The sequence below is a fragment of the Dama dama genome, chromosome 20, assembly GCF_033118175.1.
Source record: "Dama dama isolate Ldn47 chromosome 20, ASM3311817v1, whole genome shotgun sequence".
NCBI classification, from domain to species: domain Eukaryota; kingdom Metazoa; phylum Chordata; class Mammalia; order Artiodactyla; family Cervidae; genus Dama; species Dama dama.
This window is the reverse complement of record NC_083700.1, coordinates 80948864-80964170: the sequence shown is the minus strand read 5'-3', so window position 1 is coordinate 80964170 and position 15307 is coordinate 80948864. Positions and strand designations below refer to the sequence as shown.

Below are 15307 nucleotides of genomic sequence, written 5' to 3'. Positions count from 1 at the left end.
CAACCAGTATGTGCATCAGCAAACAACCGGTATCAATGGGAAGCAGTTGAAAATCAAGCTCAAAATAAGCCAGGCAAAATCAGGGCAGAGGAGAGAAGAGTGTTTGAGGCAGACAGCACATTCAGAGGTTGCTCGTATCCCAGGTTTGCAAACTTCTCTGAGTTTGCAAGTATCACATGAGTGGCTGCACTTATATTAGATGGTGCTGCCTCTTGGACAAGCATGTTGTTGCAAAACAAGTGATACTGCCGGGATACACAGACAGACCTCCTGCAGATAAGACAACCAGACCTGGGGTGTTGGAACTCCTTTAGGTTTTTCCCCTTTGGACAACTTGGCGTTAGTTAAGCTTAACTCCTTGTGAACCCACACAGGTAATTTAATTTTTAGCTATGTTGTTTCTGAGAGAGATGACTTCCACACTGGATGAAACTTTGACAATCTAAATGATACATTTGAAACAAATGTTCTTTAACCATTTTGATTCACCTTGGTTTCTCTCTTCTAGATGTTAGTTCTCATTGACAAAGTCATGATCCTGAGGTTGTGACAAGCACAGTGCTTGGTGCTGGGAATGCTCAGAAGGCAGAGTCTTAAGGAGTTTTTAGGCTGGTAGAGGAGAAGGATGGTTAAGGAACGATGATCCAATATGGCAAGTGCTGTATGGAAATACAGACCAAGTACAAAGGAGCACAGAGAAGGGTGGGGTGAATGCTTCCAAAGGCGTCAGGGAAGATTAGAATTGGGTTTTGAAGAATGATTTCCCACTCTCCGTGTAAGTGGGGATCACTTGTGGTGAGGATATTCAGGTAGAAAAAGAGCAGTCATTCCCTGAACTCTCGGGCTAACATCACCTGTTCAGAAGTCCACCTGCAGACTGCAGGGTACAACAAGCCCAGGTGATATCCTGCCTCTCCACCTCCAAGCACGTTCTTCACAGATGTAAAGACAGTTCTGTTCAGCTTTAAACAGTAATTTTAAAAGTTAAAACCTAAGCAAATAGAAGAGTACTTTGACAACTTCAGCATCATGACTTTATTTCGTAGTTAAAAAAAACAGTGGGTTTTATGAAAGAGAAGCCTCTAAAATATCCAGAATATTGGCATAATATTCAAAATAAGTTTCTAGACTGCTGACAATTTGATCTGATAAACTGACCTTCATCGTTTCACAGTATGAAAGTCTCTCTCAAATCTGTGTTCTTCCATGAAAATGAAATTCCCTCTTAATATCTATTCTTGAATTAAACAGCGTGCATTGTGTTTTCAGAACACCTCCACCTAAGATTATTACTTTGGAGAAAGGCTCTGAAGGATTGGGGTTTAGTATTGTAGGGGGTTTTGGAAGTCCCCATGGAGACCTGCCAATTTATGTCAAGACTATATTTGCAAAGGTATTTTTTTCCTTTTTACTGTACTTTTTTTGTTTTAATGAAACTTAGGTGAGATTTTTTTTTTTAAGTGTTTTGCTTTACTTCACTTTGACACCTGAATGCATGCATGTATGCTTGTTTCATTTTCATCTTATAGAAAATTCCTGCACCACACGAGTGCAAGAAGAATTCTTTTATAAAAGTGGAATCACAAGAAGTATAATATTCTTTGGACCCTTTTACAAAAGTAGATGCTAACAGATTTCAAAGAGTGTCTTCTTTCAACAACCAGTATAAGGAGCATGGCACACTCTCTGCAAAAGCTCTTTGGCCTTGGAAGTATTGTTCTGGCTAGAACAAAGATTTAGCTTTCTACTAAAGAAAGATAGCTGAGGGCCATGGCATAAAGCTTTGTACAAGCCTGGGATCAGTGCAGCATTAATGGCTGCCCATCACCGAAACCTCAGGATATTTTAGCTAAAGGTGGTTTCTCTCTTCCAGTGGTCTGCCAAGTACTTACAGGACAGCCCAGTGTGTTAGACTAAGCCTGGATAATGGTGTTTTTCAGGAATTAAATTGTCCAATTCATCCTACTTGATACACAGGTCATGGTGTGAATTTCATTATTAAAGTTGGAGTTCAAATTCATTATAAACTTTTAAGATCTCTGAAAAGTACTTAGTACTGATATTGCAACTTTATTCTTCAATGTTTTTATCACAGTCATTTGTTTACTAATTGATCAAATTGCCTCCTAGTACTTTATTTTCCTAAAGAAATAAAGGCCCTCAAAAACGATATGATAGATTCTTTCTCTTTCTAGAAAGCTATGCTATACCCTACATACAAGTTTGCTTTTACCTGTGCAGATCTTATCACCTGTTAACTGGGTCTGTGATCTGACACAAGTCTTAATCCTTTGGCTTTGGCTTTTGGAACATGTTAGGCAGCTGCAGATTTCCACTCCTATTGCCATCTCACAATATTGTCTGTTAAGGAGGCATGTTATTCCCAAACACACAGCTGGTGATGGACGAAAAGGGAGAGGAAGGCAGATCAGAAACATTCTGGGACTTCCTTGATGGTTCAGTGGTTAAGACTCCACACTTCCACCGCAGGGGAATCAATCCCTGATTCGGGAACTAAGATCCCACATTCCACATGGTGTGGCCAAAAAAGGAATCGATTTTTTTTTTAATATTTAAAAAAAAGAAACATTCTGGATAACAGTGCTGTCCCCATCTGATAATCCTCAAAGTGGATAAACCACCTACAGACCCTCCTTTTCCTAAGAATACACTGTAAGTAGCTGTGATCATGATTCTTTGAGGGGGTTGTTATACTTTGCATTTAAAAGAGCCAGCTCTGGAGATAAGGACAATGGAAAGGCTGCACGGTGAGCCCCCACCTTTCAGCAAGTTCTGCCTGCCTGCCTTTGTAAAGTCCTTCCAGAATGTCTGTAATCATCACCTCCTTTCCTACCTGTCTCTGGAGAAGGAAATGGCAACCCACTCCAGTATTCTTGCCTGGAAAATCCCAGGGATGGAGGAACCTGGTAGGCTACAGTCCATGGGGTCTCAAAGAGTCGGACACGACTGAGTGACTTCACTTCCCACCTGTGAGGACATGGGCTGCAGTCCAGAGAGAGGACAGGTTCGCTCTAAGGTCTTTTGCCCTGGGGCCTAGTTCAGCGGTCTGCACCTATCCCTGTCTACACAGTCACAGAGACTGTGGAACGAGTCAGGTGCTGTTTCTCAGAACACCAGGATGTGCATTGCTGGCAGATTTTTGAAAATAAACTACTATCAAATCAAGGGGGACAAGATTAGTGTGAATAATGAACAGACCGAAGCTCACACAGAATGTTCTTTTCATTGAAAGTGATCATTTAGAAAGCACCTACATAGGTAGTAACATTTTAATAAATATTGAGGATCCTTGGTATGTTTCATATTTTAAGGAATGAATGGACCTTTTTGGCAAAGTGAGACACACATGAAATGAGAAACTCTGAACAGAAAAAAAGTTCCCAAGTACTAGCTTATAACCTACTTAATTCAGTGTCAGTAAAAGAAGATTCCAGTGCAAATTATCATTATTCATACAGTTTCATGGAGTTCATTATAATATAATTGATTTTATAATTAAAACATAATTTGATTTTTTGGCCACACCTTGAAGTTTGTGGGAGCTTAGTTCCCCAATCAGGGATTGAACCTGAGCCTCCGACAATGAAAGTACAGAGTCCTAACCACTGGACCACCAGGGAATTCCCTACGATAGGGTTTCCTTTGATGACTTTTTTATTTATCAGAGTGAACTAATATATCATAACATAAAAGTTTTCTATAGAGAATCAATAAACCAAAAGCTAGCAAAAGAGTTCTTTTAAAGTGAACTCTTTCTACAACAGATTTTGACACGAAGCTAAAGATTCCCCCCATAGGACTCTTGAAGCTCTAAGAACTATAGCTATATGTTTTCTATTTTTCTTTTTAAACACTGAACATATGTTCTATAAAATATTTATCTCTGATTCAGGTTTCTGGATCTTGGATGTCCACAGGGTGTGGGGTTATTATGTGACCTTTTTGGTGTCCTGTGCATCTTTTAACAGTTCTCTTGCTCAACAAAGAAATTAATTTGGCCCATCCAGGTCTTTTTTTCTCCCCCTCCAAAAGTAGGAAGCCTCACAGGCACTTAGGGTGTATAGGATTTGCAAGGCTTAGTCAGTCTGATTAACAGGCTGTCAGGGCCTTCCGTTTTCTTTCAGGTGTTTGAAAACTTCAAAATCAAAACCAGCTTTTGGTCTTAGTCCCATCAGCAGCCTAATTTTACCATAAACCAACATGAGATTGGCCTGAAGACTTCAATAACCCTGAAAATCAAGGGAGCAGTTTTTTGAAGCCTGTGAAATCAGAAACATGAGTTTGATCATCATTCATTTCATTATACTACCACAATTGTGCAGATACCCTGTGCCATACACTGAATCTTTGGAACAGGCCAAAAGGTAGCTGTTTAAGCCCGTTTTACAGCATCAGGGAAGGTGAAGTGACTGAGCTGAGACACCGCAAAAGGGTAAGGCCATGTGTCCTAGCTCGATGAAAGTCAGTCTGTCAGCCATTTATTTCTTCCTTCCCTTGTTTAGCTTACAGATACCACACTGATTAAATAGCAGAGGAGATACAGGTCAGTGTAATTATCAAGTAAACACAGCAATACCTGAAACAGTGTACACATCCTAGAAAGTTGAAAAATCATCCTTTTTCCACTGATGAAAATGAACACTTGAAGAGCTTAACATGCTTTTTAAAAAAGTAATTACACAGGTATTTGAGTTTACTGAAGCCCTTAAATCTCAGCATGTAAAATTTATTTAAATCAAGTTAGATTTATCCATACACACTTTCTTTAAAAGAAAAAAAAACAACATTGAATAAAGGTGCAAATTGATTTTGGTATTTTCCCCCCAGTATTGTCCTGGTTTTGAGTTTTCTTTATGACACCTTTATACTGGAATTCTGCCCTCGTCATGGCTTTGAAATTCTAGGTAATTCTACCAGGTCAGGACCCCTACACTGTGGGAAGGTCCCTGGAGTGTCAGTGCCTCTTAGCTCGGCTTCTGCAGGAGTCAATCAGGGGTCAGGGGCCTGCATGCCTTGATTAATTTCCCCATAATTCAGAATCATGTAGAGTACTCCTTTGGCATGAACTCTTCAAAGAATTCTCAAAATTACCCTGGCAGATGGAGAAAGCTTCCTGTGAATCATTTTCTATGTCTTTTCTTTCTTTACTCATCCGAAGTATTTCTAATAATATCATGATGTTTTGATCCTCAGCTTTAGAATGAAAAAAAGCCCAAGTTTCACTTGCTTTGTGCCATGCTGAAGAGCCATGTATGACTGAATATGTAATGAAAGCAGTCATTTAGAAACCTGTTTAGGTGGATCAAAGATAAAGCTGACACTTTTGAATATGATATTGTAAAATTTTAGAAATGCTCCACTTCTGTGTATTTATATATAGGACAGTTTTATTGAGATCTAATTCACATACCATACAATTCACCCATTTAGAGGCTATAGTCACTTTTGATAGATCACTGCAGTGCTAATAGCTTTTCAATATAATGGAACCCTGTATGATGATGGTGTTGGCAATAAAGCTAACACCAGATTCAGTTCTGCCTTTGTATGCTACATATTCATAAAGTTGACATGATATGACATTCAGATTCCATTCAGTACTGAATACTGAAATAAGGTCTACTTGTATTAAAAAAAAAAAGTGTGAATGTCAGGACATTTCTAGTAGTATATTATGAAAACAATGCATGATTATAATTACTATTCAACCTTAGGTCAAATAACATCCTACATTTTTCTTAGTTTTCTTAATTTAAAAACATTACCTAGAAATCATTTTAATTGGTAGTTTTAAAAGTTTTCTTTTAATATGCACACTATAATATTAATATTATTTGAATATTCATTGCTTCACCCTGGTTAAACTGGAATGTTTCTTATTTGTAGGGAGCAGCTGCAGGTGATGGCCGATTGAAGCGAGGTGATCAGATTTTAGCTGTTAATGGCGAGACTCTGGAAGGTGTTACACATGAGGAAGCTGTGGCCATTCTGAAACGCCAGAGAGGGACTGTAGTCTTAACCGTGCTATCCTGAGCCTTGGGTCATGATCACAAGATAGATGTGGTTGTAGAATATTCACAGGAAGACAAACTTCTGAGAAAGAATAAAACCCAGCCTCAACTAAAACCCATCTCCATCCTTACCGTCCCGACCTCTCTGCTCAGGAAAGATGGCCTGGGTTTCACATGAATTTCCCATATAGACAATAATGTTTCCCAGCATCTCTCATCTCTTGCTGAGGTTAATTTCCAACAGCTGAGTCTTATGCATTCTGCATTTAACATCCATGTTTATCAACTAGTAGTAATGGTTCTGATTATATTTGCTTAAACTGAAGTTAACAACCTCTCATTCCTTATGGCCTTCTCTCCCCATCCTGACTCATATGGAGGCTGAGCAGCAACCAGATCACATCCGATGAACAGAAACAAATGTTAAGCAACTTGTCATCTCACTCCTGATTTACGTATGCTAATTGTCTCTTCAAATACGCCAGAAAACATTAGCAGTGTAATTAACTTAGCAGTGATCCCCATGATGAAAAAGCAAATTCTCCTGTGGGAAATTACTGTGCTCTTTTCTGTACGACTTATCGTCAAATAAGTCTCGAATTCATTTCTCTGGATAGATCTTTATAAGTTAGTCATTGGTGATTATGATGAGCCAATTTGCAGACTGTAATCTAAAAATTTTGAACGGCTTTCTAATTGTTTTCTTAGCTACATAATTGCATACCACTGAGCAAATGTACCTTCTTCTCAGCAGAAACAGTTAGCATCCATGTTCTGAATTCTAACAATGCTAAGTTATGCTCAAGTCTGGGAAGTTCATCTGGAGTTAATGGCATCTCAGTGAGCAGGCATCCTTCCTACCCCTCAGGCTTCAGATGAGGAGGTGGAAGTCCCAGAACCACCGCAGAGATCAGCAAGTTTTTACCAAAGTAAACCCAGTTCTGGATGGCCTTGGCATCGTGCAAAGTGGAGTGACAAATTTCAGTATCCCTCTCCTTGGCTCCATAGCTGTCAGTGTAGCAGCACAGTCAGTAGGAATGTAGATAGAGCAATGCACTTAGCCACAGAGTGACTGAGCAAATGAACTGAGTCTCGGAATCAGTCATGGCTCCTTGCTGAATGTTTTCTGGTCTTCAGGGAGCCCCGCATGTGCTGCAGTGTGCATGCTAAGAAAGTAACTACAGCAGAAAATACAAAAATACTTTTAAAGTTGGTTAGGGCCTTCTTTTTCAGGTGTTAGCAGGAAAAGGGGGGAGATGCTTATCTGTGAATGTTATAGGTTCTTAAAAAATGCACCACAAAAGATGAGTACCAGGATGAGTAATAGAAGTAGTGTGGCGTTATTTGATGAAAACAATGCTGCAAATGGTTCACAATAATGATCAAAATATAATGGGCTCTAATTTAAATGTTATTTAATAATATAGATTTTTAATTGAGAATTATCTTTTAGTAGAGGTAATCACAAAGTGCATTAACTCTTGTTGGAATATTTTGTGGCTATTCCAAAGTATAGAGTGCCTAAATTTTATGTTGAAAATGTCTTTCATGACTGGTATTAAGTTTTTTGAAATTACACATGGCTTTTGAAATTTTTATCGTATTCCAACATACACAGTGTTGTTAGAAATTGTCTTTCAGTGCATGAGAACCTATCAGCCTCAGAACGTCCTATGTTAATTGTATCTGCAAGAACACCTCAAGCAGCTAAGAAGAAATAAAGCCCAAATAAAACTTGAAAATGCACCTTAAAATATATATATATATATATACTTTTGAAATGTGATTCTGCTTGATTTTGATGGAATGACCATTAAATAGACATTTTTAAGTAATATATCATTGTTGTGTTTCTTTACCCATTACCCTTTTAGGACATGCTACTAAAAGTCTCTTGATAAAGGAATTGTGGTGCTTGATGCTCCTTGCAGTAAATTGATATAACTAGTGCTTCTCACAACTGATTCTGTCTCTGCTTGCATGACTAGTAAATAACTGCCTTCCTAAAACCTTTTTTTTTTCTTTAATCAGAACTTACCAGCAAGCTAAGAGAATATGAAGATGTGGATTTGTGAAACGAGTAGTTCTCTCATATATTGTTATAGCCTCATCATTTGGGCCATTTAAGTGTAGTAATGATATCACTATTTAGAAATAGCATGAAAGGGAAGTAAACCAGGAAAGATAAAACTCCTGAATGTTTATGTATGAGATGTTTCCAAAAATGCTAAATAAATATAGTTGCCAAGGAGTAACTGGAGTTTAATTGTATATGAAAATGTTTAATTTCTGCATCTAATTTTGTGTTTTTATCAGCTTTTTTGTTCCCTAATAGAAAAAGGATCAACGTTTTACAAACTTTTCCAGTGTCCTATTAAAATATAGGATCCATTAATAGCTATCTCATATTAATTGCCAGTGTGTTATCAGGCATTAGAAGAGATGCTTTACAAAGGAGAGAATATAGCAGTCCAGAAAGTGAGTCTCAGCATCACACTGCCTGAGTTTAAATCTTGACTTAGTAGTCATGTGACCTTGTCCAAGTTGGTGTCTTTAATTAGAAAGGGAGAATGGACTGGATTCTCAGCACTACAATGAACCAAATTCAAGTAGAGCTCCTAAGTCTAGTGCCTGGAGAGGGTAGCCCTTCCCTTCTCCAGGGGATCTTCCCAATCCAGGGATTGAACCCAGGTCTCCTGCACTATAGGCAGATTCTTTACTCTCTGAGCCACCGGGGAAGCCCACAGTAAGTACTACAAAAATATTAACAATAAGCCTCTTATACCGTTTATGGAGGTGGTCTGAAATTTGACACATGGAAATTAGTGGTTTCCATCTTTAATGACATTTGGAAAAAAAAAAATTTCTGAAGGTGACTTAGCTCTGAATTGTTGCCCAAAATTAGATAGCAGAATGTTTAACTGATTATAATGGTGTGACCTTAAGTAACTAGAACTTGTGTTATCAAAACGCTGAAACTAAAGCTTCCAGCATCAGCCATGCCACTGGAATATACCTGGGATGGGGAGTAATACCAGCTTCATATGCCTGTCGCCTACCTCCAGAACCAGGCAAGGCACTTCAGTTACCATCAACCCTCTGCAAGGAATTTTAACCTGGTATATACCTTCATTCCAAGAATTTAGAGTTGTAAACTATTGTTTTACTAACCTAGCCACATTCCCTTTCTTCCCTTGCTTCACATCCATCCATTGTCAAAGAAGTCAGCCTCCCCCATCAGATGACAAACTTCTTTGAAAACAGAGACTAAGTCCCATTCACCTTCATGTTAATTTCATCTGGTATAGTTTTCAAATTTTGTATGTCCCATCTTAAGATGTTTTATTTGGGCCTTTTAAAACATCTTCCATTTCCCTCCTTATGTTCATGTTTTCCTCTACATCAGAAGTCAGCAAACTTGATGTGAAGAACCAGGTAATATTGATAATATTGATATTTTAGGTTTTTCAGGCCGTTGCAGTCTTTGTCATAACTACTCAACTCTGAGTACTTCCCTTGTGGTCCAGTGGTTAAGAATCTGCCTGCCAATGCAGGGGACATGGGCTTCACTGCTTGGTCTGGGACGATCCCACACGTTGTGGGGCAACTAAACCTGTGTGCCACAACTACCGAGCCTGTGCTCTAGAGCCCACGCTCCGCAACAAGAGAAGCTACCACAATAAAACACCTGGGCACCCCAACTAAGAGGAGCACCCCCTCTCTGCAACTGGAGAAGGCCCTTGTGCAGCAATGAAGACCCAGCACAGCCAAAAGTAGTAAATAAATAACTACCCAACTTTGCCATTATGGCATGGAAGCAGCAATGGACAATACATAAATTAACAAGTTGGCTGTGTTCTAATAAAGCTTTATTTACACACATGGAAAATAAGCCAAGTCTGGCCCATAGACTGTACTTTGCTCCTGCTTTATATATGTGAATATACTTGGAGACTATAGTAATTAAGAGCTTTATCTACTATAGTATTCCATCTTTGCTATACCCGGAGCTCTTTCTATTGATGGAATTAGCTTTCCTGATTATGAAAGGGTCTTTTCTTTTGGCTTCTTTCAGTTCCATTCAGTTTAGTCGCTCAGTCGTGTCCGACTCTGCAACCCCGTGAACTGCAGCACGCCAGGCCTCCCTGTCCATCACCAACTCCCAGAGTTTACCCAAACTGATGTCCATGGAGTCAATGATTTTGGCTTCTTGGCGTGTCTGGTAATTTTTTATCGGATGCCAAGTATTGTAAAATCTACATTGCTGTGTATGGATTCCATTGCATTCCTTGAAACAGCGGGGGACTGTGCTGTTGTGCAATCATGTTAACTCGTGCTTAGTTTGATCCTTTTAAGTCTTGCTTTTAGGCTTTCTTAGGGAGGTCTAATGCAACTGTTAGGGCTCATTTTGTCCCACTATTAAGGCATTATTCTAAAATGTCTACTCCATGCCTGTACACTATGAGTTCTTTCCACTGTGACGAATTGAAACTATCCAGAGCCCTGTCTGAACTCCACGTGGTTCTTTCCTGGCCTTGAGGAGTTCCCTCTCATGCATGTGCAGATTCGCATTCCAATGAAGGCTTCAAGGGCCCCTCTGCAGAGCTCTGTAGCCCTCCATGCAACTCCCTCCTAACAGCTCTCTACCTTGCAGCTCACCCACCCTGGCCTCCCTGAGCTTTGATCTTTCTCTGCTACTCATGGAGTCTCTGTGGTTCCCCTTTCCTGGGTTGTAGCCTGGGTATTGCCTCCAGGCAGTCAGCTGGGGCACTGGCACCCCTTCCCTTGTTTCCCTTCTATTGGGCATTAAAATCCAGTGCAGCCTGTTGTCCAGTGTCTGAAAACTGTTGTTTCATGTGCTAATGTCCACTCTTCTAGTTGTTACTACAGCAGATGGGCAATTCCCATAGGATTTAATTCATGGGCAGAGGCAAAAGTCCTGTATCCTTGACCTAATCAAAAGGATTTAAGATGTTAATAAGAATTGATTTCTCAAAGTATGATGATTCAATCTTCTGTAATCTTTTGCACTTAAAGAAGTGCTCTCCCTGTAGGCCCCCTTGGCTTCTCCCAGTTTCTAGAATCAACAGCCTATTTGACTCAGTCCTTAGGTTGCTTCTCCCACCCATGCCCAGGTGATCTAGGTAGATCTCTCTTCAGAAGCACATTTGATAAGGATCGGGATTCCCACCACCTTTTTTTAGGAGATGGAGCCACATCACTTTCCTTACAGCGCTGGATTTCAAACTTTATAAGAAGTGGAAACTTTCTGTCCCCAATTCCCCTCCCTAATTTTATACTTTATTTATACTCCTATTTTCCTATTAAAGTCAACCAGAATAGTGAGACTTTTTTGAACACACAACTTTAAATTTAGGTAATAGTTCCAGTTTTATGTCAGCCTCGTGCAAATGTTAAATTTTTGACAGCTTGACTCTCAAACTTCAGATTCTCTATATTTAAGTGAAGATGAAAAAAGAAACATTTCACTGTCTGCATAACACCAAGATAAACTGAAATTTGGAAGACGTGTGTGTGTGAGTCCCTAACCTCCACCCATTCTGAGCAGTGCTTCCATTTCCAGTCACTTGAAGGAGGAAGAAGCTGTTTTGATCTTGGGTCCCTGAGATGCTGCTGTCAAGTTTCAAGGCCTGTGCTGGCAAAGTTAATATAGGAGGAAATATGTTTTTCTGATCATCCTTCTAGAATCAGATTTTAGAAATTGTGGCTACCTCAAAATTAGTTCCTCTGTCCATGGAATTTCCCAGACCAGAATACTTAAGTGAGTTGCCCGTTTCCTTTTCCAGGGGATCTTCTTAACCCAGGGGTTGAACCCATGTCTCCTGCATTACAGGTAGATTCTTTGCTGCTGAGCCACCAGGGAACATTTAAATCAGTAGACTTTGAGTTAGCACACTGCCTTCTGTAACATTGGTGGGCCTCATCCAATCAGTTGAAGGCTTGAATAGAACAAAAGGTCTTGCCTCTCTGAGCAGGAAATTCTCCTGCAGCCTTCAGAGTCCATCTGTACCACTGACTCTCCTGGGCTGTGAGCCTGATATCCATAATTGCATGAACCAGTTCCTTATAATAAATATTTTATGTGCGCATGCGCGCACACACACACAGAGCCTATTGGTTCTATTTCTGTAGAAAACCCTGACCAATATGATGTCAGACAGGAAATTTCTATTTTCATCCTTTAAAAACAGGTGAATCCCATCCTTCAGGGTGTGAGGCCTGTGGGAACCCGTTTTCACACAGTTATCCTGAAGTTCCTAGAAAAATAAAACAAGTTTCTGGAGTTGAGTGGTGGGTACCCCTCACTCCATCACCATCCTTCTGCTCTCCCAGGAGAGGAATGCCGAGCCCAGGCTCTCCTGCAATGCTGCCCAACGTTTAACCACGGACAGGCATCAGCTGCATCACCTGGGAGAGAATTCTGAAGTGCGCCCTGCCCTGGACCAACTGAATTAGAATCTCTGGGGTGGGGCCCAGCATGCTGTGTTTTAACAGACTCTCCACTGGATTCATACACACAAAAGTTAGAGAAACACTAGGTCGGAGTTCTCCCCTCCCTTTCCCCTCCGGTCTGTGGTCAGTCACAATTGCCGAATTGTTTTTGGTAAATATAAGTGGCCTCCAACTGTTAGAGGCAGACAGGAAAGCAGGCCTCCACCTTCACCACCTTGCTACCTGAGAGCTTGCTACAGTGACAGAAAATTGGCCTGAGCCTGCCACCTGCATAAACATTCTCCGGCGAGCACACAACACACAAACCTTCCACCTATTGGGAAAGTTTGGTGAGCTGCCCTCTGTCTTCTTAGGCCACTGGTTCCTAACGTTGGCTGTACATTAAAATCACTGGGGAAAAAAATCACCTGGGGATATTTGAAATACCCAATGCCTGGGCTATAGCTTCCCAGGTGGCTCAGTGGTAAAGAATTCATCTGCCAATGCAGTAGATACAGGAGATGCCGTTTCGATCCCTGGGTCAGGAAGATCCCCTGTTGTTGTTTCCAGTATTCTTGCCTGGGAAACTCCATGGACAGAGGAGCCTGGTGGGCTCCAGTCCATGGGGTTGCAAAGAGTTGGACACGACTGATGGAGCATGCATGCCACACGGGGCCTGGGGACAGAGGGGAGAAAGGGTGAGATCCAAGAATTGTTTTTAAAAGCTCCAAGCAGGGATTCTCATAACCCTGCAGTCAGGGTTAAAAACGAATGTTTTCGATTTTCCCACAAACACCTGGTTTGAAAAGTTTCATTCCCAGCCAGCTGCAACAACATTCAGACTTTCTGACCCACCAATAAACCCTTCCTAAGGAGGGGGTGGAGGTGAGCGGGAACATGTAGCGCTAAGGGTTCCGGGTTCCGACCTAGAAGGCTGCCCTGAAGGTGTCAGGTTTTAGATCCCTAGGGCCTGTTTAAGCAAGCAGGAAGGGCCGTGTCTTCCATCTTCCTACCAACCACAGCTCTTGTGCACATTCATTTCACTAACTTAAAAGTTAACTCTAGGTAATTAATGCACCCTTGAGTCTAGTTTTACTTATTTTTTTCCTTTACTTTTTAAACTTTTTCTTTTTTTTGGTGTACTTTTAGATGATGATGTTTGAAGCCATCCCAGGAGTGTATCATCCTTCCCTTGCTACTGAAGCCATTCCAAAAGTATATGGTGTTTCAAATGCTAATTATCCATCTGTGGACCCAAGATTCCTGCTATGGGTACAGCTTCAAGGTTAACTCACCACCTTGGGGTGTAGACTATAAAGCTTGTTTATCACACTGTATTACAGTAGTTATAGAAGCTATTATAAAAATCTCCTTTGAAATGCTGCTTCCTCCAGGAAGACTTCCCTGACCTCACAGACCTGGATAACTCTCTCTTCTGCTTGGGGTTCACCCTGAGCTTCCTCTATCATGTCAACAGTGGGAGAGTTGGTATCTGTTAATCTGTCTCTTGTTCATGCCAAATTCTGAACACTTCGAGGACAGAAACAGTGTCTTTCAGACTTGTATCCACAGCACCTAGCACAGATCGAACCCCCATCTCTTACGTCTCCTGCATTGGCAGGTGGATTCTTTACCACTACTGCTACCTGGGAAGCCCATGGTGCTGGCACAACACAAATGTTCAGATATTTGTTGAATGGAAATAACTGTCAAGGCACTGTGCCAAATACAGTTTAATCAATTTAAAAAATTTGTCTGCAGTTTACTTTGAAATGGATTTTTTTAAAAAAATGGGTTCATGGCTGAATGGATGATACATAGACAGCTGTATGATAAAACAAATCTAGTAGATATTCACTGTGAAATCTTTCAACTGTGCTGTATGTTTGAAATTTTCAAATCCCTTATGATTATACAGTGGAAGTGAGAAATAGATTTAAGGGACTAGATCTGATAGACAGAGTGCCTGATGAACTATGGACAGAGGTTCATGACATTGTACAGGAGACAGGGATGAAGACCATCCCCACGGAAAAGAAATGCAAAAAAGCAAAATGGCTGTCTGAGGAGGCCTTACAAATAGCTGTGAAAAGAAGAGAAGCGAAAAGCAAAAGAGAAAAGGAAAGATATTCCCATTTGAATGCAGAGTTCCAAAGAATAGCCAGGAGAGATAAGAAAGCCTTCCTCAGTGATCAATGTAAAGAAATAGAGGAAAACAACAGAATGGGAAAGACTAGAGATCTTCAAGAAAATTAGAGATACCAAGGGAACATTTCAAGCAAAAATGGGTTCGATAAAGGACAGAAATGGTATGGACCTAACAGAAGCAGAAGATATTAAGAAGAGGTGGCAACAATACACAGAAGAACTGTACAAAAAAGATCTTCACGACCCAGATAATCACAATGGTGTGATCACTCACCTAGAGCCAGACATCCTGGAATGTGAAGTCAAGTGGGCCTTGGAAAGCATTACTACAAACAAAGCTAGTGGATATGATAGAATTCCAGTTGAGCTATTTCGAATCCTGAACGATGATGCTGTGAAAGTGCTGCACTCAATACGCCAGCAAATTTGGAAAACTCAGCAGTGGCCACAGGACTGGAAAAGGTCAGTTTTCATTCCAATCCCTAAGAAAGGCAATCCCAAAGAATGCTCAAACTACCATACAATTGCGCTCATCTCACACGCTAGTAAAGTAATGCTCAAAATTCTCCAAGCCAGGCTTCAGCAATACGTGAGCCGTGAACTTCAGATGTTCAAGTTGGATTTAGAAAAGGCAGAGGAACCAGAGATCAAATTGCCAACATCCGCCGGATCAT

The 15307-nt window shown here is 40.5% G+C and overlaps 1 protein-coding gene and 1 non-coding gene across 5 annotated transcripts in view; one reads left to right on the top strand and one right to left on the bottom strand.

Annotated features, from left to right (window-relative positions):
- PATJ (PATJ crumbs cell polarity complex component) overlaps window positions 1–8151 on the top strand; it is a 365401-nt gene extending 357250 nt beyond the window's left edge. Inside the window, exons 43-44 of one of the 4 annotated variants that reach the window (XM_061121726.1) lie at window positions 1270–1393; window positions 5908–8151. In XM_061121726.1, coding sequence (XP_060977709.1) covers window positions 1270–1393; window positions 5908–6054 — 271 coding nt within the window. In that variant the 3' untranslated portion in view covers window positions 6055–8151. The remainder of the gene's footprint in view (window positions 1–1269; window positions 1394–5907) is intronic. The other 3 variants (XM_061121725.1, XM_061121728.1, XM_061121727.1) reach the window with 3 other exon arrangements.
- On the bottom strand, window positions 3569–3641 carry TRNAE-UUC (transfer RNA glutamic acid (anticodon UUC)). Its single transcript has one exon. It is a non-coding gene; the product is annotated as a tRNA-Glu (tRNA).
- Window positions 8152–15307: the final 7156 nt, after the last annotated feature.